The 21,221-nt window shown below is 40.3% G+C and overlaps 1 protein-coding gene across 7 annotated transcripts in view; it reads right to left on the bottom strand.

The window, feature by feature from the left end:
- Nucleotides 1-21,221, bottom strand: part of ZDHHC3 (zDHHC palmitoyltransferase 3) — a 60,920-nt gene that overhangs the window by 24,808 nt on the left and 14,891 nt on the right. For all 7 annotated transcript variants that reach the window (XM_072651406.1, XM_072651399.1, XM_072651400.1 and 4 more), the window contains one exon: nucleotides 12,656-12,985. In XM_072651406.1, coding sequence (XP_072507507.1) covers nucleotides 12,656-12,961 — 306 coding nt within the window. In that variant the 5' untranslated portion in view covers nucleotides 12,962-12,985. The remainder of the gene's footprint in view (nucleotides 1-12,655; nucleotides 12,986-21,221) is intronic.

Below are 21,221 nucleotides of genomic sequence, written 5' to 3'. Positions count from 1 at the left end.
AGAGTCACATGTTTAAAACCTCTGGTTTAGAGAAATGACTGAAGATTTACAGGAAAATCATCAAATTCTTTTTTGGAGACCCAAGATGAAGGCAAAGGTAGGGAATGGAGAATGAAAACAAAATCACATTATGGTTCTATAAGAAGCGTATCAGAATCACAAGAACTCAGAATGGGCTGACAGTGTTGAGAACAGTTAAGGAAAACAAAAAGTCTATTTTTTTTTTAAGCTAGATTGAAGGAAAGATGCAGGTCAAAGAAGGGATAGAAGCATAGCTCAAGGTGGATGATACAATGTTAGTGGAAGACAGAGCTAGTCAGTTCATAATTTTACTTCTATTTGCTCTGCAAGGAGAATACTATTTGGATTGAAAAGGAGGAGAAAAAACAGCTCAAGTGATGTTAGTTGATTCCCAAGGGAAAAAGGATCTTGCAGTCCTTGATAACTTCCAAGACACGAGGTCTACATGAACTATATCATGGAGAAAGGCAAATTTTCCAATTTTCAAAAAAGAATAAGGAAGAAATTGGAATTTGAAACCTATAGGTCAACAAGGTTCCCTATACTTCCTGACAAAATTCCTGAATGTATTATTACAGGGATAGTTGACAAACATTCTAGAAATGAAAGCATAGTTTCATCAAGAACAGGTCATGCCAGACTAACCTCATTTTCTTTTTCTGACAGGATTATTCATGGTCACAAGAAAGTGAAGATGATATAGTTTATTTAGACTTTAGCAAAGATTTTGACAAAATCTCTTATGACATTCCTAAGAAAAGGAGAAGATATGTAGCTAGACAGTAGTATAGTTAGGTAGATGGAGAAGCAAATGAAAGGACAGATCCAAAGATTAGCTGTTAATTGTTCAGCATCATCTTGGAAGGAAGTTAGTTAGTGGAGTATCCCATGAATCTGTGCATGAGTCAATCAATCAGTAAGCATTTATTAAAGGCCTGCTACTACCAGGGTGCAAGCAAGCAAGTTCACAAATTAACAGTAACGATTATAGTCTGGGTCCAAACACAGCTTGACAGGTCAGGATACTGGGTGAAATGGATAAAATGAAATTTAATAGAGATAAATTTAAAGCCTTACAATAGAGTTAAAAACAAAACAAAACAACTTCACAAGCGCAAGATGAAGGAATCATGAGGACATAACAGTTCATGAGAAAAAGACCTGGGAATTTTAGCAGAATACAAGCAAAATATGAATCAGCAGTGAGATACAGCCATAAAAAACCCCAACAAAAAAAACAAACTAAAAGAATATTAGGCTGCTTTAAGAGAAGCAGTGTCCAGAACTAAGGAGGTCGGAGGCACTGTATTTTGCCCTGCTTCCAGACCACATTTGGAGAATTACGTTTGGTTCTACAGGTTTCTCTTTAGGAAAGATGTTATTAACCCTGAGATTGATGGTGAAACCACTTAAATAAAGACATGAGGACTGGACAGAGAAAGTGAGAATGTTTAACCTGGAGAACAGAAGAAACTAATGACTGTCTATGAATTTTTAAAGGGCTGTCACCTGCAAAAGAGATTGGCCTGATTCTCTTTGGCCCCAAAGGAGCTATGAATCCACTTCTACCCTTCACAAGGGGTAGAAGCTGCAAAGAGGCAAGCTGAGGCTTAATGCAAGGATAAATTGCCTTACAACAATCAGAGTGATTCCAAAAGAATATGCTATATTGGTAAATAGTGGGACTTCCCCTCATTGCAAGGCTTCAAACCTACATTGGACAACTATTTTCCAGGTTTGTGGAGAGAAGCTCTCTGCTTGGCTAGGGGATGGGAAAGCTGGTTTCTAAAGTCTTTTCCAACATGGAGTCTCTGTGATTCTGAGTGGCAGATAATGCATACTAAGGTCTCCTAGAGTACAAAGGAGGGATGGAGATCATTATGGGTTAGTATTGCCAAGGATGGTTATAAAAGTCAGAAAAACTAGAAACAGCTAGGATAATGACAGCAAAACTGAGGGAGATCATATCAGGCAGGGGCAACATACTATGAGTAAAGGCACATAACATGTTTCAGATGCAGTGACCATAACATTCTACATGGAGGACATCTGTATGAGGAAATCAAGGAGGACAAGACTTGAACATAGGTCACACTGCAGAAGGCTTTGAATGCCACTTTCTCTCACAGAGTACTGTTTTCCAAACTAGGTTGTTAAGAATGGTTCCATGACAAAATTGTGAAGCTAATAATACTTTCCAGGGACGGGAGAGGAAGAAAGAGAAGAAAACTTTACTGAGCTATGACTCTCACAGGAACTGAACTAAGATGGTCACTGAAGCCTCTTCCAACTCTGAAATTCTGTGATTTTGTGAAAGGAGAAGGAAAGCACTTTCTTTTCAGAAGTTGTGAAGAGAGAAGAGGAGAGGGGACAGTACATGGTAGTGTAAATAAAGCACAAGATTACGGCAGAAGTCTTTGGTCTCTGGTGACAGCAGGAACAACAGGAAGCAGCTGAAGGATGATGCAATAGTGACTATATCATTTATAATTGCTAAAGTATAGTTGGATTAGGTGAGTCAAAGGTCAAAGAGAAACCTTTGGCTGAGTTGGAGAGAAAATCACTGAAATCGAGTGTAAGAGCCCAAATGCCCTGAAAGCAGAAGTGCAAACTGACAGTCCAGGGGGAAAGGGCAGCACAGAGTGTTGAGCCTTTCCATGGCTCTCATTTCAAATATTTACAAGTCTCCTTAAACAACAGAAGCCCAACGCTATTCTGGCTCATCTCCAAAATTCTGATGTGACAACGGACTTACTTTATTCTCACTTTCTTCTAACCATCCCTACTCCATTCAACATATGTATACCACATTATAACCTCTGACCAATATTGATATGGTCAGTTACTGTATTTCAAGCCCCAAATTATTCCATGACCAATAGTTAATGGAATTCTGTTCTAGACAACAGAGCCTAAATGGAAGGTACAATGAAAGTACTTTGTCAAGTGAATAAAAATAAAGTAGCTGTGACATTTTGTGTGCAGAAAGATTCTTCTAGATTGTCATTATTATGTATTTGTTTCAATCATGTCCGACTCTCCAGTGGTTTGCTTGGCAAAGATAATGGAGGGGGTTGCCATTGCCTTCTCCAGCTCATTTTACAGATGAGGAAAGTGAGGCAAACAGAGTTAAGTGACTTTCCCAGTCACACACCTAGTAAGTGTCTGAGGCCAGACATGAACTGAAGAAAAGGAATCTTCCTGACCTCAGCCTTGCACTTTATCCACTATACCCCCTAACTGTCCCTTTTCTAGATTACTGTTGGTCAGTGTGATGAAGGGCAAATCACTCCGCCATGCTGGACCTCAGATTCTTTATTTGTAAAGTGAGAGGTTTTGATACAATGACATCCTTTCCATGTTTTTGACTGATTTTTATATTTTAAAATAAAGAGAACTAACTTTTGTGGCACCACTGAACATTATACATAATACGACACTACAGAATTTCAGTTTTGTCTATATTTAGATAAGTCATTAGGTAATCTGAGCCTATGTAACTCAAGAAGCATTTACTGAGTGCCTACTACACGTGCAAGGAACTTGGAAGGCAAAGACAAAATAAAAGATAGTTAAATGATTGTTATTTTAACAGAGAAGTCACCTTCAAGTGTGAATTCATTTACAGAAGTCTACCAGAAAACTCAGGGAACTGATGATCAACCCAGATAACAATACAAGTCAGAGTGAGACTCCCACAACCCTCAGGCTCTGCAGGTGAAACCACGTGTGTCCTAAGCCTGAGATCAGACATATGCCCTTCAAGTAAGTGGCACTGAAGTCCAGGTAGAAGACTGAAGCTAGTGACATTTCCTTTGATTCCACGCCTCAGGCAAGTCTGCCTGAGTCTGGTGTTTGGAAAAGAGAAGGAAATGGCAAACCCCTCCAGTATCTTTGCCAAGAAAATCCCAAATGGGTCACAAAGAGTCAAGAATTACAGAAACAAGTGAACAAAGCCTCTTCAGAAAAAATGTAAGATTTCATCATATCAAACTTTAGCAATGTGTCCTGTTACTTCATAGGACAGGAAGTGAGGTATACCAAAGTCACCAAGTCTTTCACCCCTGTGGCCAACATACACACAGACACAGACACAGACACAGACACAGACACACACACACACACACACACACCCGCCTCCCCCCCCAGTAAAAGCTTTGGAGATACATTCTAAAATCTCTATAAGGCCCACAGTACATTTAGCCACCTAAAAGATAAGATCTGTTATGGTATCAGTCCAAACTTGTGTTCAATAATCTGGTTACAAAACTGGTAACTGAAGTATACAATAAGAAAATATGGAACATGCTATGAAGAAGGATCTAAAAGGAAATCAGAAGAACTACAAACATACATGCTTCCTAGCTGTAGGAGAGAAGGTAAGGGTATAGAGAAGAGAGAAAGAGAATTAGCCTCACGAAAGGTAGACCAATTTGAATTTGTGCTATTTCTTTGAGTTCACAAGATTTTACTTAAAATGAAAAGGAGATATGATTAAGTTCTTCCAGTCATTTTAATTTTTGCTCTTGGCAACAAATGCCTCTCCGAATGAGAGCTTCTGTGGTAAGTCAATGACCATGAGAGAAAAAGAAAGAGTGGGTAGGGAACCTGTTTATGATACATATTTAAATGAAATTTACTCAAGAATATTCTGAACAGTCACCTGGGGACTCAGAAGGGCTGGCGGTGGTGATGGCAGTAGGTAACCTGGTGTGATTCATGGGAGAGAAGGGGACAGCCCCCAGATCACGTCCCACCTCTGGTCTTTCATATAGGGAAGGTCCCCAGAGGTCCAGGAAAGGCTGAGTGTTCTGTCACCTCTGCTCCCCAATCTTTGTTCCTCCATTACCATGCTCGAAGGTGGGGGAAGAGTCTGACTCATGCCATGTCTGTCTTGGGGTCACTGGGAGAAAAGCCTGCCCTTAACAGCCTTGGGTAGAGACCAAAGAGGCTAAAGTTTGTTCACAGACTCAATTTTAGGAGACAGTGGAAGAGATCCAGTAAGAGAGAGCAAGAGAATGAGCCTGAGGTAGGAGAACTAGAGAGAGAGACATGGAAAGCAACAGAGAATAAAAGCTTCCCGCCCCCTGCTTATTTTTCATTTGGACCTACCTAGTTGAAGGTCAAGCACTGTAGTTAAGATTTAAATCCTCATTTTGAGCATTTGATTTGTTGTTGATGGTTTTAAATTTTGTAATGGTCTTTCTTTTGGTCAGAACCTGTGATTTCATTGCTGTAAAAAAAAATCCCAATGAGGAAACTTCCTCACCTAATGAATATAGGCACTTGGCTCTGCAGCGTCTAAATTCTACAGAGCTGAGGTGCAGTGACCTGCCCTTGTCCTGTAGCTCACAAATGTTAGGGGACTGACAAGAATCTGGCCCTTTCTGATGTGGGGTAGGTTTCTATCCACTGTACTATGTGGCCTCATAATTTCACAACAACTTTTTAAAAAACTGTTAAAGATTTTCTGTTCTGTGTAACTCCTGCTGAGGCAATTTACAAATGAAAAGTTACTTCCAATTTTGGGCAAAAAGTCACAAGGGGATTTTAATTAGCCTAGAGATGCCTTTATGCCTCTTACATACCTGTTTCTGCCAGGCAGAAAGAAAGACAGGCAGGACAGTAGGAAGCAAAGAAGCAGTATCAGTGTAGTGGAAAGAAGGCTGGATTTGAAGTCAAGGGATCTCAGAAACCCAGCCCTGTCCTTACTGCTACCTCTGACCTCAGGGAAATCTTTTAACCTCCATGGAACTTAGTTTTTTCAATTATAAAATGATGGGGTTATTGATGATTGGAGGTCCTTTCTAGCTCTCAAGCTAAGAAATAGATAGGAAGATACTTTGTGAGAGCAATAAACACCAGGTATAGAAACGATGACACCAAGAATAACTCCAGGGAGTCTTACACAAGCGGGGGGGCAGGTGGGTTCTTCACAACTCTGTGTTTAATTAAACCCAGAATGTGCCAAGGATTTTACTCTCTGAACACATATTGTTTGTACACAGCTGTTTTCATATGGTCTCTAGAGCAAGGACTGTCTTCTGGACTGCCCTTGTGTCCCCAGCCCTTAGCACAGTGCCTGGTACAGAGGACATGAGACTGAGGTCCAGAGAAGAAACCTCATCAAAGGTCACACAGGCAAGAAGTAGAAAAGTCAGGATTCAAATTCAATTCCCGTGATACCAAGTTCAATGTTCTTTTCACTGTCTCACCTCCTTGACTAATAATGACCTAGTCCCTTATTTTAGAACCTTAAAAACCTTTAATATTAAAGAGGCATCTTTAGTTCAGAAGCCACAATATTGTATCATTACCAGTAGCTACATCTCTGTAATCATATAATAATTAAAAGAGATTCAATCTCAGGGGAGAAAATGGAGGAAGGGGACTTAAAGGGTTCCAATGGGATTTTAGCTATAGCTTCTGCAGAGCAAAACAGTCAAGAGGATCATGATTTAAAGCTCTCTTTAATCGAAGGTTTTTAAAAGTTGTCTCAGGGGTGCAGACTGCCATCAAATCTTGACATGTCTACTACAAACATCTTACATACATACTATATACATACTACTATACACATCTCCTTGCCTTGCCAGTGATAGACACCTTCCTTTTCCAGGGACCTACCTGGTCAATCCGACTATGTCAGAAAACATTGGGAATTTCTGTCTGTGAACAGACAGCTGGACTCCTACCCCAACAGAGTCCAGTGGTTTATAATAACTAAATAGAAAGCAGAGCATCTGGATGTAGGCATCCATTTTTACATTACATCACAATTTATACTCTTCCTAAAAGTTTCAATTTAAATGTTTTCATTTGGTTTTCACAGAAGATGAGGGTGGTACAACTGAACAATGCTTAAAACATTTACTAAAATCAACAAACACACAACTACTAGGTGCAGGACACTGGAGACAAAGATGAAGTCAGCCATGGAGTCTTTGGTCTAGGATAGTTGAATGCTGAAGAACATTTTTTTGTCCACTACTGTGAGAAAGCATGACACAGTGGAAGAGAGAAACTGGTCTGGGAGTCAGGGCTAGGTCCAAGTCTTGCCTCTAACACATCCTGACTAGGTAGCCACAGATAGTCACTCGATTCTTCAGGAAATATGTTTGCCAGGATGCATCAGTGGTGGGAGTTTATGGGCTGGAAGTTTCACACTGACAATCACATTAAGTGGCCAGACATGGTGCATGCCTACAATTCTTGCTCCTAGGGGAGGAAGAGACTAGTAGATCGCTTGAGTGCAGAGGTAATGAGCTGCTGCAAAGCTAAAGCTGATGAGGGGGAAGGGAGGGTCTACACTAAGTCTGGTGTGCCAATACGATGAGCCTCCAGGAGCAGAGAGCTTCCAGGCTGCCTAAGGAGAGGGAAACTAATGCAGGTTGGAAAAATAAAACAGGTTAAAGTCTGTCTAATGATCAGTATTGGCCCATGCCCAGGTAAGGGGAAGACAGGGAGACCCAATCTCCCTTTCACCAAATAATAAAATTTTTAAAATTACAATTTATTTTTTTTAATCAGCAAAAATGTCCACAATGGCCATGGACCAATATAGCATGCTTTATCACTGGTCCTCTGGAATTGTGTTGGCCATTATGCTGATTAAAGTTCCTAAGTCCTTCAAAGTTGTTCACCTTTACAATAATGTTGTCACTGTGTAAACTGGTGTGGTCTCCTGGTTTCCTTCACTACACTCTGCCATCACTTCATCTGGGACTTCCCAGGTTTCTCTGAAACCACCCTTTCATCATTTCCTAAAGCACAATAGTATTTCATCATGTAATTTGTTCACATATTTCTCAGTTGATGAACACTTCTTAACAGGGTTTCTAATTCTTTGCCATTGCAAAAATGCTATAAATATTTTTGTGTATCCTTAGTTTTTGTTTAGGATAATTCCCTCTTTTAACATACCCTCCTCTTCTCTTCCCTTTTTCATGAACTATATTTCTATACCCCAACTGTGTGTGTGTGTATAAAATAAAAGGCGACAATGACTTCTATCATCAGATGATCCTTACAACAATCCAGTGAAACAGATAGTCTACTCTGGGTAATGTTTTGGAAAGTTCATCTCAGAAGTACTAGGAACTGTTGCTTAAAGTACCAAGCAGTTTAGCACGTAATGGAATATAATGGAATGTAAATGTAAATTCAATGTAAATGGAATATAAATGACACAAGGATGTGTTTCTTCCACATCCTTCAGAGTTCCTAGTAGCACTGGGTACGTACATAGCAAGCCCTTTTTAAATAACTTCTCCATCAATCAATAGATGCTATAGTCACTGCTCTTTTCCTTAGCTCAACCTGAGTAGAATAGATTTACTTTCAGTAAGTCATGCTGCCTGAGAGAATAACAGAATGAATGGACGGTACCACAAAACCAGAGTGTATTTTCAGTATGAATAAGACTGACATTGGAACTATTTCATATTTTCTGTATTTTGGAAAAATCATTACACACTTCCTTTCTTTATAAAAGGATCACCTGAAATTCCTCTAAACACACAATGTAATGTGGTAGATTAGAGAGAACAGCAGCATGCTGGCATGCGCCATCTTACAGAATGGAAGAAGTTATACTTCACGCCAGAATAGTTAACATTCTAATCAATCTACAGTGAAGACAACCTTTTCTAAGGACACAAACAACATTTGCCATCTGAGCTGTTTAGGAACAAGTACATTTACAAAACAGAGCAAGCTTGGAACATATCATCTAATGTATTTTCACAGGGTCTATGGAGAGACAAAATTTGCTTGCCTATAGTCATTAATAGCTTTAGTTTCTTTTCCCTTTTTAAAATAAAAAACATCTCCCAGAGGTGATAGTGAAGCCATGGGAGGTCGTTGTCAAAGAACTTGTATTCTGTTTCCAAACAAGATAACAAACAGAGACAACAACTATTCAAGGATTTAACACTAGGGTGGAAAGAAATAAAATAGCCCTTCCCACAGCTTGGTAAATTTAGCTAAATCATCATTCTAAGAGCCTTTGTTTTCCTCATGGCTAGATGCAGAGATAGTGTCCAAGAGGCACCAAAGGCTAAAACAAGCTCTTCTAGCTTTTCAGGAAAAGGAAGATGCTCTTCAGAGCAGCAAGTCTTTCCCCAGAGGCCCAGGGAATCTGGAATGTTTTAGTTTTCAAGTTGGTGGGCAAAACTGGATCCTACCTATTCTTATAAGCTCTGAGAAGACTTCCTTTTGATGGTGATTTCACCCTCTTTAGCTCAAGGGAAATGTCTGTTTGCCAAAAGATGTCTGCCACCACTATGAGGAGTGTTCTGCACAAGATCCAAAAGGCAAAGGGATTCCCTAAGAATGGAGACTCTTCAGAAGTTCCTGCTGGCAGATGGTAATTGTGGTGATTGCAAGAAGCCATAGAACATGGGTCAGCAAACTCCAGTCTGTGCACTGCTGTTGCTTATTTACAGCCCCAAGCCAAGAATGATTTTTATATTTGTAATTAGTGTCATTTAAAGGTGAAAACACCATTCTCAACTACATGTCATACAACAGGTGATGCGGGTAGTGGGTTATCTGCTGACGGTAAGCCCTAGAATACTGCAGGGCCTCCTCAATGAGATCCACAGCTACTCAAGAGAGGCTGGTCTAACAACTGATGAAGAAAATACTAAATAGATGGATAATTCCAACCATTCAGACTTTGTAAGACATGAAGTTAGATGGCCAGTCCACTGAGTTAATATGTCAGTATATACATCAGGGTCAGGCACGTGGACAACAGTTGCCCAATCTGTGATTTCACTGACAGAGGGGAATCTGAAATGGAATAACATCCTCTATCACTACTGGCCGACATCTTCTCTGCAGCTTACAGTCTTAGAGAGCTGCCTAGGCAATAAACAATGATCTGAAGGCCAACTCACTATACATATTTGTACAACAAATGTAAAGACCATTCTCAGCTTGCGGGCAGCACACAACCAGTTGGCAGGTACTGGTCAGTTTGCTGACCTTGGTCTAGAGCAATTCAAGTGGTTCCACACCTATCCAGAGTCACGCAGCCAGGATGTGGCACAGGCAGGACTTGAGACCAGCTCTTCCTAGTTCCAAGGCCAATCCTTTATCTAGCACACCATGCTGCGTCACACAACAAGGCTTTGTCCTTGGCCTTCTCTTCTCTCATTATACTTTTTTCCTGGTGACTTCATCTATTCCCCTAAATCCAGATCATCCCTGTGCAGATGATTCCCAAATCTTGATGTCCAGTCCAATTTCTTCCCTTTGCCTCAATTCTACATCTCATCCTATTGGACAGTCAGACCCAGATGTCCTATCAGCACCTCCAAATCAGTATGTTCAAAATTGAGCCTGGAACTCTCCCCAGCCTCCTGTTTGTACTGATGCCATGGACAACCCTGCAGGCAACCAAGCTCTGAACTGTGCTGTCTTCTGACTTTTTATACCCTTACCTTCCACATTCTGCCATCTGCCAATTCTTATCCATTCTACTTTAATCAATCACCGAGCACTTAATAAGTACCTGTGTGCCAAGCACACAGGATACAACATAAGCAAAAGTCTCTCCCCTCAAGAAGCATACATTGTTTTGGGGGGAAACGTGTGTGTGTGTGTGTGTGTGTGTGTTTGTGTATGTGTGTGTGTGTATGTGTGTGTGTATGTATGTGTGTGTATGTGTGTATGTATGTGTGTATGTATGTATGTATGTGTATGTGTCCGTATGTATGTATGTGTGTATGTATGTGTGTGTGTATGTGTGTGTCCGTGTGTGTATGTATGTGTGTGTATGTATGTGTGTGTATGTGTGTATGTATATGTGTATGTGTGTGTGTATGTGTGTGTATGTATGTGTGTATGTATGTGTGTGTATGTGTGTGTATGTGTGTCCGTATGTATGTATGTGTCCGTGTGTGTGTATGTATGTGTGTGTCCGTGTGTGTATGTGTGTGTGTGTGTGTGTGTGCATTTACATATTTATTTATAGTTACACACAATTTGGAGGGAGTAGGAGATCCTGTCACAGCTGAGGAGATCAAGAAAGGCACTAACTTCCCTTTGTCTTTCCCATGAGTACACAGTCCTTCCTCACGCAGGGGTCACTCCATGCTGAAGCCCTCCTCCCTTCTTGTTCAGATCAGTGACAGAACTTTCTAAGTAACCAGGCTTTCACAAAGACAATACTGCTGAGGTGCCTGGGTCTAGCCACATCACTCCTTTGCTTGAAAGCCTTCTGCCAGTACTCACCAGCCTACCGGTTAAAGCACGAACTCCTTGGTCAGACATGAAGATCTTCTGTCATCTGGCTCTAACCTAGCTTTCCAGTCTTACCTTACATTGTTCCCCTTCACACACTTTGTTTCAGCCCAGTGTAATGCAAGTTAAAGATCTTTCCCCACCCATTAACAGGCCTCAGGTGAAGTCCATTAAGGGAAGCTTGTTTTATAGGAAAGCCTACACCTTTTGTTCGTTGTTAATGAGGCACTGCATCACAAGACTCTGAAAAGTATAAAAATATAAAAATATATATATATATACACACACACACACTCTGAGGTGAGGCTTGCTTTGGGGGCTGGGAAGAAGGTTCGCATGCCAGATGAGATTCTGGGCAGCCTTTAAGGAGCCACCTCCCCCCACCCCCCAAAAAAACCCCCAGATGTTGGTGCTTCCTTCTCTGGTAACTATGTATGTACGTATGTAATGGTCAGACCTGTGATGTATGTATTGCTTATGGTCAGACAGAAGCCCTGCCTGCTGGTCTTTATTTCTCTGATTGTATTTTCTCTGTTGGTATATGTGATTAAAGAATATTGTTGACCTCCTCAAAAGTTGCTTTCCTATGAGAAAAGCAGATCTAAGAAACTGAGCTAGCAGACCATCCTGGATGTGTCAAGGTACTTGCTGCTACACTCAGCTGAGCTTAGAGTTTTCCCCCAAACATACTCTTTTCTCTTCAGCCTCTGCACATTCAAAAGTCACCCTCCATTATCAAAATGCATATACTCCTCATCTCTGACTGCTGAAATTCTGAATTCAAGTCTTTCTGACACTAAAACTAACCCCTGATCCATTAGAGCAGTCAGCTGTCTATCAGACTTATCTGTGTGTATGATATTTGTGTATAGATAAGCTGTCTCCCCTTGGGAGGAATCAGCAAGAGGCTGATTCATTTTTCATTTCTGTATTCCCTCTGTCTAGGATGGGGCTTTGCATGTGCCTAATAACACTTTTTGACTGACTGGAATATCACCGAATCATCAAAATGCACAAAACACTACCATACTGAGAAATTACTCAAGTCATGTTACAAATTTCTATCGTTTTTTTAAGTCAATGAAGACTTTGCTGATAAGTTTTATTTCCTGTCCTTGGAATTATTAAGATTTAAATTAAAAATAACTAAGTGGGATCATATGATCACAGAGTTAGAGCTAGAATAGACCTTGGAGACTATGTGATCCAACACTTGGATTTGGTAAGGAAATAAGGCCTAGGAGTCACTTATATTTTATGAACCAAATTGTATTTGTTACCTACACTGTGGAGGTTCAAATATATACACTACTAAGGGGCTTGTAGGCTTTGAAGGTCAAAGTCATAAAGACTTCTGTCTTAAAAACAAGACCAAGATACTTACTGGATCTGTCAGCATAGCCCGGAAATGAGAAGCTAGAGCCAGGAAAGCAAGACTGTTGAATACTACTCCATTGATTACACTATAAATATAATTTCTTGATGGAATCAGCATGACGAAGAGGACCACAAAATCTGCGTACATGACCAGGAGCCAGGTGATGACAGCACATGCAATACCACATCCATCTCGGATAAACCACATGGTTCCCAGAGAACCTGGGCGAGGAGGAGGGATACACTTCTCTGGGTGGAGGTATTCAGGTTTCCTCTCAATATCTCTGAAGCGGTGGACCGGAGAAAACATCATAGGCTTTTATGTCCATACTTGCATCTGAAAGGAAAAAGACAACATAAATCCAGTCCTGGATCACCAACTGTCTGGTAGACATTTCAAAGTGGATGTCCTGGAGGAATCTCAAATTCAATACTTCTAGCACAGAGCTCCCTATCTTTCCTCCCAAACTCACCCTCCTGAATATTCCCGTTTCTGTCAAGGGCTCTACCAGCTTTATGGTCATCCAGGTGTGTAACTTTGTCATCATCCTGAACTTCTCATTTTCCCTCACCACCACCATATACAAGCAATTTCCACCTACTTCACAATATATATCCTGTATCCGTGCTTTTCTTTTCAATTACATGGCCTTCCCCAGCTCTTCTATCCTCATTGGGCTCCCTCACATCTCTTCCCTTCTCACACAGCTACTGAAGGGGCTTTTCTAAAGCACAAGTGACTATGTCACTCTCCTGATTAAGAAGCTGCAGAACCTCTAAGGTCAAATAAAACTCCTTAGCTTGGCACTGTTAGCATGTAAAGCCCTTTATAACCCAGCTCCAATATAACTTTCCAGCTTTATTATGCTGTACTCCTCCTCCAGCTGTACACACTCTTCAGTCTAGTCAATTGGCACCCCTGCAGTCCCCCACCCATGACATAGGCTGTTCTGTCCCCTGGGCCTGACATTTATTTCCTCTTCATTTCTAGAACCTCTAGTTTTCTTTAAAGCTCCACCTAAGAGTCACCTCCTACATGAGGCTGTTCCTCGTTACCCATCACCTCTAGCTACTGATGCCTTTGCCTGAAAGTACTGTGTACCAACTTGGCACATGCTACTTCCCACCACAGCCTTAAGCTCCTTTTGGCAAGAACTGTTTCATTTCTGCCTTTCAATTCCTCTTACTTTGCACAGTGCCTGTCACATAGTAGGTACTTAGGAATCACTTATAGATAAGCCATGTCATCTTATAAAGGAAATGAGGCAAAATCACCTTTTCAAAAACCGTGTAAGTGGGTCCATTTCTTACCACACAGAAAAAAAAAAAGCCCAAATGCCCTTCCTACTAATGTAGTTATAATACCTCCATTCTGCTCTTTAACATAACTTGATTTTTATTAGCTACCTGTTATACAAAAGATGGCTACCATCTCTCAAAATATTTTGGAGATACACTGTTTCCCAGAGCTAAGACCCAGCAAAGCAGGCTGTGCCTTGACCATGGCATAACAATAAACCTTTGCGCTCTGGATGATATCACTCTCTGGCAAAGTATATTGCTTGGACAAGAATCAGGGGTTCACTGAGGGATTTAGCTCCGCTGTTTCCCAGGGTCATCCCTCACATGTTCACAGTCCCTGTTCTTTGTAACTGCCAGGTAGCTGCACTCTTATTCCTTCATAGAACTCTGGTTCTGTACCTGAAGAGTAACCATGACCCCCAAGCCTAGAGACAATATCTGTGCTTACAGGACCCAAGAACACCTGTACTGTCCCAAGAAAAGCCAACCATGAGAACCATCTCGAGACCTAAGAATGTTGTGTTGTGAACCCTTTCATGTACATAAATACTCCAGCATCAGCAGCTTAGTTAAGACTCCTTCTTAGGAGGTGGCTCCCATTCACAAACATCATTTTACTCACTGTGAAATTAATTAAACTTCTATTTGTGTCCTGACTCTCCTGTCTTTAGAGTGCTTTGTACAGCTCCAGCCACCCAGAGGTTAGAGGTCGGTTCCAGTCCGATAAACACATTCAAAACTGGATTACAAAGGCAAGCTCTAATCCCTATAGTTTTATCACACATGAACACAGTTTTGATAAGACAGAGGCAAATGTGTAACAAAGACAGAACAAAAAGGTTACATATTTTGCTGTGTGTGTATTGTTTTCTCCTCCTTAACACATTAAGGCAGAAAGAGACTCAGAAGTTTTGCGAGAAAAAAAGGAGTGTTTATCCAAAATGATCCTGTATTTATTTTGTATCTATATAATATAAATTTACTTATGTACAATATAAGCCCCCGGAGGGCAGACTGTTTCACTCCTGTCTTTGTATTACCAGAACCTAACACAGTATCTCATACATAACAGGCACTTAATAAATTCTTGTTGACTATTTGATTACCCAGTAGCACAGTTAATTTTAGTCATGACCTAAACTATAAACACCACAGAAGAAAAGTGGCCACTTAGAAGTAGGACAAAGCTCTTGAATGAGTCTTATAATTCAGGTCTCTAAATGGGCCCAAATGGTAGCACTTCCAAGGATGAGAGTCCTTCTATGAGTCTAATAATTAAGCTTATGTTTATGGAGCTCTTTATAGTTACATTATCTTATTTGATTTAAACAAAGTGCCAAGCAAAGTGCCCTACGCATGAGAGCATTGAACTTAATTGGGCAATCCCTTGGGGTCCTTACTGCAAACATCCTCAGCCCACTCGATGATGAAGAAACAGGCTCACAGATAAGAAGGTCACTTGGATAGAGGCAAAGCAGCGACTCCAACTCAGGTTTTTGGATGCCAGATAAAGTGTTCTTTTCACCACAGCACAGCATCTCTACTTTGCTCTGATGTTTTTGGTCTTAGAAAGATAAATCCTACTCAAAAGATATGCTGCAAGAAGAAATACATAAGACTTTCCCTCAAATAAAAAAAAATTAAAGTTAGTAACATGTTGCATCACCAGTCCGAATTCTTGGGTAAAAGCTTGTGTATCACAAGTTTAATGTCAGTTGTGTGCATTTGTGAAAGAAATTTTCACCACAGCATATGCCAGGGACATCATGATTATCTAACAACGGAAATCACAAAATGCTGGGCTATAGAGGAGTTACCCCAAAACAGCAAGGTCAATTTATGTTTTCCTACAGACCTCTGTTCTAAGGAAGTTTTATGGTTGTAATTTTGAAGACTGCCAAGTTCAAAGACTAGATAACTCAAAATAAAAGGTGTTTCCCTGGGTTACTGTTTGCCTCAGTTTCTTCCAGTATCTTTGCCAAGAAAACCCCAGATGGGGTCACTGAGAGTCAGATACAACTGAAACGACTGAACCAAAAAATGTTAACTGTCTGACTACCCAGTAGCACAGTTAATTTCAGTCATGACCTAAATTGTTAAACCCCACAAAGGAAAAGAAGCTACTTAGAACTAGCCAAAGTTCTTGAATGAGCCTTATAATTTAAGACTATACATGGACCCAAATGGTAGCATTTCCAAGGGTGATACTCTATGAAAATGAGAAAAAAAAACCCACTGGAAAACCTAATCCAGGCATAAGAAAAGAGACGGACTAAAGTATTGTAGATTGACTATAAGTTTTAACTGTGTAGTGTAAACTTTCTTCCAGAAGAGAGGTGAGGAGTTGGTCAGGGCAAGCAACAAGACACAATCCCAAAAAGTGAAACTGAATATATTTTGATAGAGGATTGTTTACCAATCTTCTCTTCCTGATCGGTGGTCTGTACAAAATCAGACCAACGATTTGCTAGATCTTTACCTCAAAATCAGTATCCAATTAGAAGAATCAAAATGGAAAGATACATTAGGCATTTGAAGTAACTCAAAACTGACCTATTTAAACAAGTTGCTTCCATCTAAAAATGGGAAATGGATAAAGAATAGACTTCAGCAAACTATCACCATTTCCTTCACTGTTACAATGATAAATCATAATATGATAATGCCCTCAAAGGGTCACTGATGTAGATAGGGTATTTAAATTTTCATTTACTTTGTATATATTGATATGTGCACTGTCTCCAATTATAGAAAGTAAGCTTTAACTTATTCCTATACTAAATAAATAACCCAAGACTGCTGTACTTTCATAATTTATATCTGCTCTTACTGAAGCTCATCTTTGCTATCAGTTCTCAGTATTTAAGTCATCCTGTCTCTTAGGAGTGGATGTTTCAGGTACATGACCTTGGTGACCTTGCACAGACCTCTCTCACTCAAAACAAAGTCAAGTGCAAGTTATGTCATCATTTCTCTGATGTCACAGTCCTCTTTGAAAATGAAGGACTAACACAACCCGTGAGTAGACTGAGCCGCCTAAATGGGGACCCAGCTAGCTCCTCCTCTCTCTCAATCTAGCCCTCTCCCTTTCCTTCTCTTCTCCAAAAGAAGGTAAATTTTGATGGCCAGAAGATGCCCAGTTAACTTGGAGAACACTGGCTAGATTCCCTTCCCTTCCCTTTTCTGTCTCCCCAAAAACCTCAGACCCAGTGCACTCAGATGCCCATGCATTGAACAACGGGCCCCTGCTCAACGACTGTTTTTGGACCCTCCAGACTTAGAGTGAAAGTCAATAGTAACAGTTTCTCTTCCAAACAACAACCCTGAGGCTCCTGCCCCTCTCAGTGTGATTTATCTATTTTTTTTCTCTTCTGTTAAAGGGACCATCCCCCTGACTACTTTTTAAAGAGGCCTATTCACTGAATAAAGTGTTACCTCACTTTAAGTGAGTACCTGAAAAAGCCTTAGTCTAAAAGGTCAAGGTCTCCCACTGCATCCTGGGACGTCTCCAGTCATCCTGATGAATATCCAGATGGCTCAGGAGCAGAAAATGAGGCTGGTGACCTTGCACATCCCCTCCCTCACTCAAAACAAAGTTAAGTGCAAGTCATGTCATCACTTCTCTGATGTCATGGTGCTCTTTGAGAATAAAGAAGGAACTCAATCTCTTCCTCAACTTGCTGCTTCTAATCTGCTATGCCCTGAAAAACCAGATAACTGAATGAAATTTAAATTATAAGTAATTTAAGTCAATAAGTAGTCTCTGAGTGAGGGCCTGAGATCCTTCTGTAAAGTTTATGGACTTTGTGGCAGCTGTTTCTACTTCTCAGAAGTATTTTTTCAGTTACTTCTGAATTTTTGGCAATATTTATGAGGGCTAAAGGCTGCTTGAAATATGACCTCTAGATAAGATAATCTTACCATACTTGATTAAGCCCAAATGTTTTCTACCCTAACTAAGCTGAAAAACTGTCAAAAATTTTCCAGAATCTTACAAATGAATCAGAACCTTGAATGGGCACTGCTGGGTTGAGGGTTTGTATTTCAGAGTATACTTTCATGTACAAGTACGTAATTGGAAGCAAAAATCCAAACTAGTGTAAAGATAATTATTACACGCTGAAATGAAAAGCAGTATAACCCATGCTTTAGTTTAAGAAAGAATTCAAACTAAAACTACACAAATGAGATAATTAAAAAAAAATACTTAAAGGTTACTTAGCTGAATATCTGAGCAAACAAGTTTGGTAACGAAGCTTATTACTAACAAAAACACACCCACCCTCCTCCACAATAATCACTATTTTTAAATGTCAGAATAATTTTTCTCCTTTACACTTTGAGAAATGCTACATACACCTAATGGGGACTAGAGAAAGGACAGCTGGGAAGCAGGTTCACCCTGTCACTGAACAGCAGGAGAATGAAGAGAATGCTGCGATGGCGCACTGAGCTGGTCACTCAGGGTCCTTCATCCTGACCTTGCATCTCCTTTGCCAGCTCGGCCCTCCTCCTCCTCCCCACCACATTTCCCATTTCCTTCTGTCGTCTCCTCACTTCTTCAATTCAAATGTCCATTTTGTTGGTCCTGAGCTTTCCGATATTACTGCTGACTATCAGATTCCCAAGAGGGATGACATTGGGGCAAATATTATAATGGAATATTACATAGTTATTTAACATCATGCAAAGTCATTTATGCTCACTGTTAAAACTTGCTACTCCTTCCCAGAATAAACCTCTCTTATCTTCTGTACCCACTCAACAAATGAACAGAGAAGCACAGAAAAGTGAATGACCTGCTTGTCCCTAGGGTCATGCAGGAGTCCTTGACAGAAGAAGACAGGGAAATCCAAACTGGCAGGCCACAAGTTTCCCAAAGGCTGCTGCTAACAAGAAGGAAGGAAGGTAAGGAAGGTAAGGAAGGTAAGGAAGGTAGGAAGGAAGGAAGGAAGGAAGGAAGGAAGGAAGGAAGGAAGGAAGGAAGGAAGGAAGGAAGAAAATGTTTCACTATGATTTTCTGACCTCTGTGGAACTGTTGAAAGTGTAATTTGGTTTTTGTTTCTTGAATTTTAGAAGAGAAAATGAAGTGAAACCAAAGAGCTAACTTTATTATTTTTTTTAAACAGCTGTGCACTGGGCCGAAAATAGCTTCACTAAATCCACACATAATTTATGTGCTGACCAAAGCATACTTTCATTTAAACATACCCACACAAGCATATATTTATCAATACAGATTTGTCTCACCAATATTATTTCACATTCTAAAACTGAATTCATTATCTCTCCCACCCCCACCTCCTTCTAAAATTCCGTTACTGTCAATCACTACCATCCTCTCAGTCACCCAGGTTCCAAACCTAGGTGTTATATTTGACTCTTCACTCTGACCCCCCAGTAACTCTCTTCTGAAGGTCTACTGATTTCCATATTCATAACATCTCACTCATACCTCCTCCCCACCCGCATTCTCTGACACTGCAATCACCATGGTGCAAGCCTTATCACCTCCTGTCTGGAATAACTGGTCTCGATACAATGAGTCTCTCCCCATTCCTGTCCATTCTTCACTAAGCAAAGTGATTTTCCTAAAGTACAGGTCTGATCATGTCACCTTTCTAATCCATAAACTCCAGTGACTCCCTATCACCTCCAAGATCAAATACAGAATCTGTTTAGCATGCCCCACCCTTTTCAATATTCTCAAAGCTTATACCCCAATACCTCCTCTTCAGTCCAGTAACAACACTAGCCTCCTCACTCTTTGAACAAGATACTGCCATCTTCTCATTTTATATTTTCCTGGGCTGATCCCCACTAATAGAATGCTCTCCCTTCTGGCTTCCTTGGCCTCCTTCAAATCCCAGCTAAGATCCCGTGTGCTAGAGTAAGCCTCTCCTGAGCCCTCTTCATTCTAGTGCCTTCCTTACACTGATTATTTCCAACTTACCCTTGTGTAGAGGTTGTATGTATGCAGTGATTTGCATACTGTTTCCCCCATTAGATAGTAAACTCCACCAGAGCAGGGACCATCTTTTCCCTTTACCTGTCTGGCCAGCATTTAGCACAATGCTTAGAACACAGTGGGTCCTTAATAAATGTTTGCTCACTGACTGACATTTTGGCTAGGTGCCATATCACATACTCCCCCCAAAAAAACCTTTACCTTATCCAAAATATCCATAATTTTGTGTTAAGCCCTACAATTTATAATCTTTTACTTGGTTTGAAAGCAGTGCCAACAGTTCATGAGTTCAATTTTTATGTGGACCAATAAGTTTCAAGGGTCCATTTGACTCCTGTCAAATGTAAGCTATTGGTAACAGGTAGAATCTAGCTGGGGACATAAGACAGACTACATAGTCTATCCCTAATTACTAATGGGTTCAAAAAGTTCATTCTCATAGTAAAATAAAGTTATGTGCATGGAACTATAACCTCAAAATTATTTTTTTCTCTCCAAATGTTATGATCCTACCATTGACACTGGAGCTGAGCAGACTGGCACCGAGTATTCATTGTCACCCAAGAAGATACAGAAAACTGTAAGATTTAGAGCTACAAGAGATATAATTGTATTCTCCAACCAGTCTCCTCAATTTTATGGATGGGGAAACAGAAGCCTAGAGAGGTGAAGCGATTTGCCTAGCGCCACACAGGATATGGCACAGGCACAATTCCGATGGTCCACAAATATTATTTTTGAGATTTGTAATGGCTTCAAAATCTTTTTAGAATACCTTGCTCTTCTTTACTTCTAACATATATAGTCTCTGTGTCTCTCTGTACATCTCTTTCTCTCTCTCTGTACGTCTCTTTCTCTCTCTCTCACACACACACACACACACACACACACACACACACACACACACACACACACTTCAAAAGCACTGACATATGACAAAGGAATCAAGTAATTGAGACCTGTGTAAACAAACTAGCTTTAATGGGCTTGAGAACAGATGAGATAATTTTTGCTAACAACAACAAGAACAACAAAAAACACAACAAAAACTATACTTACGACTTTAGGAAAGCATTAAGTGACCTGCAGAGATTTTCAGTCAGTCATCTAACTCTTCTCTTGAAATCTAAACTAGGGCACCTCTAAATCAGGAGCAAGTAGACCATTACAAAACACAATGTGTTCCAATCGGACTTGTCTTTAGCAACAATCATGATCTATCTAATCAAAACTTGAATATATCCTAATTCCTTAGCAGTCTCCATTAATTGATGACAGATATCTTAAATACAAAATTAATTTT

Source organism: Notamacropus eugenii, chromosome 3 (genome assembly GCF_028372415.1).
Source record: "Notamacropus eugenii isolate mMacEug1 chromosome 3, mMacEug1.pri_v2, whole genome shotgun sequence".
In the NCBI taxonomy this organism is placed as follows: domain Eukaryota; kingdom Metazoa; phylum Chordata; class Mammalia; order Diprotodontia; family Macropodidae; genus Notamacropus; species Notamacropus eugenii.
Note: the sequence above shows the minus strand (reverse complement) of the source record. Positions and strands in the feature narration are given on the sequence as shown.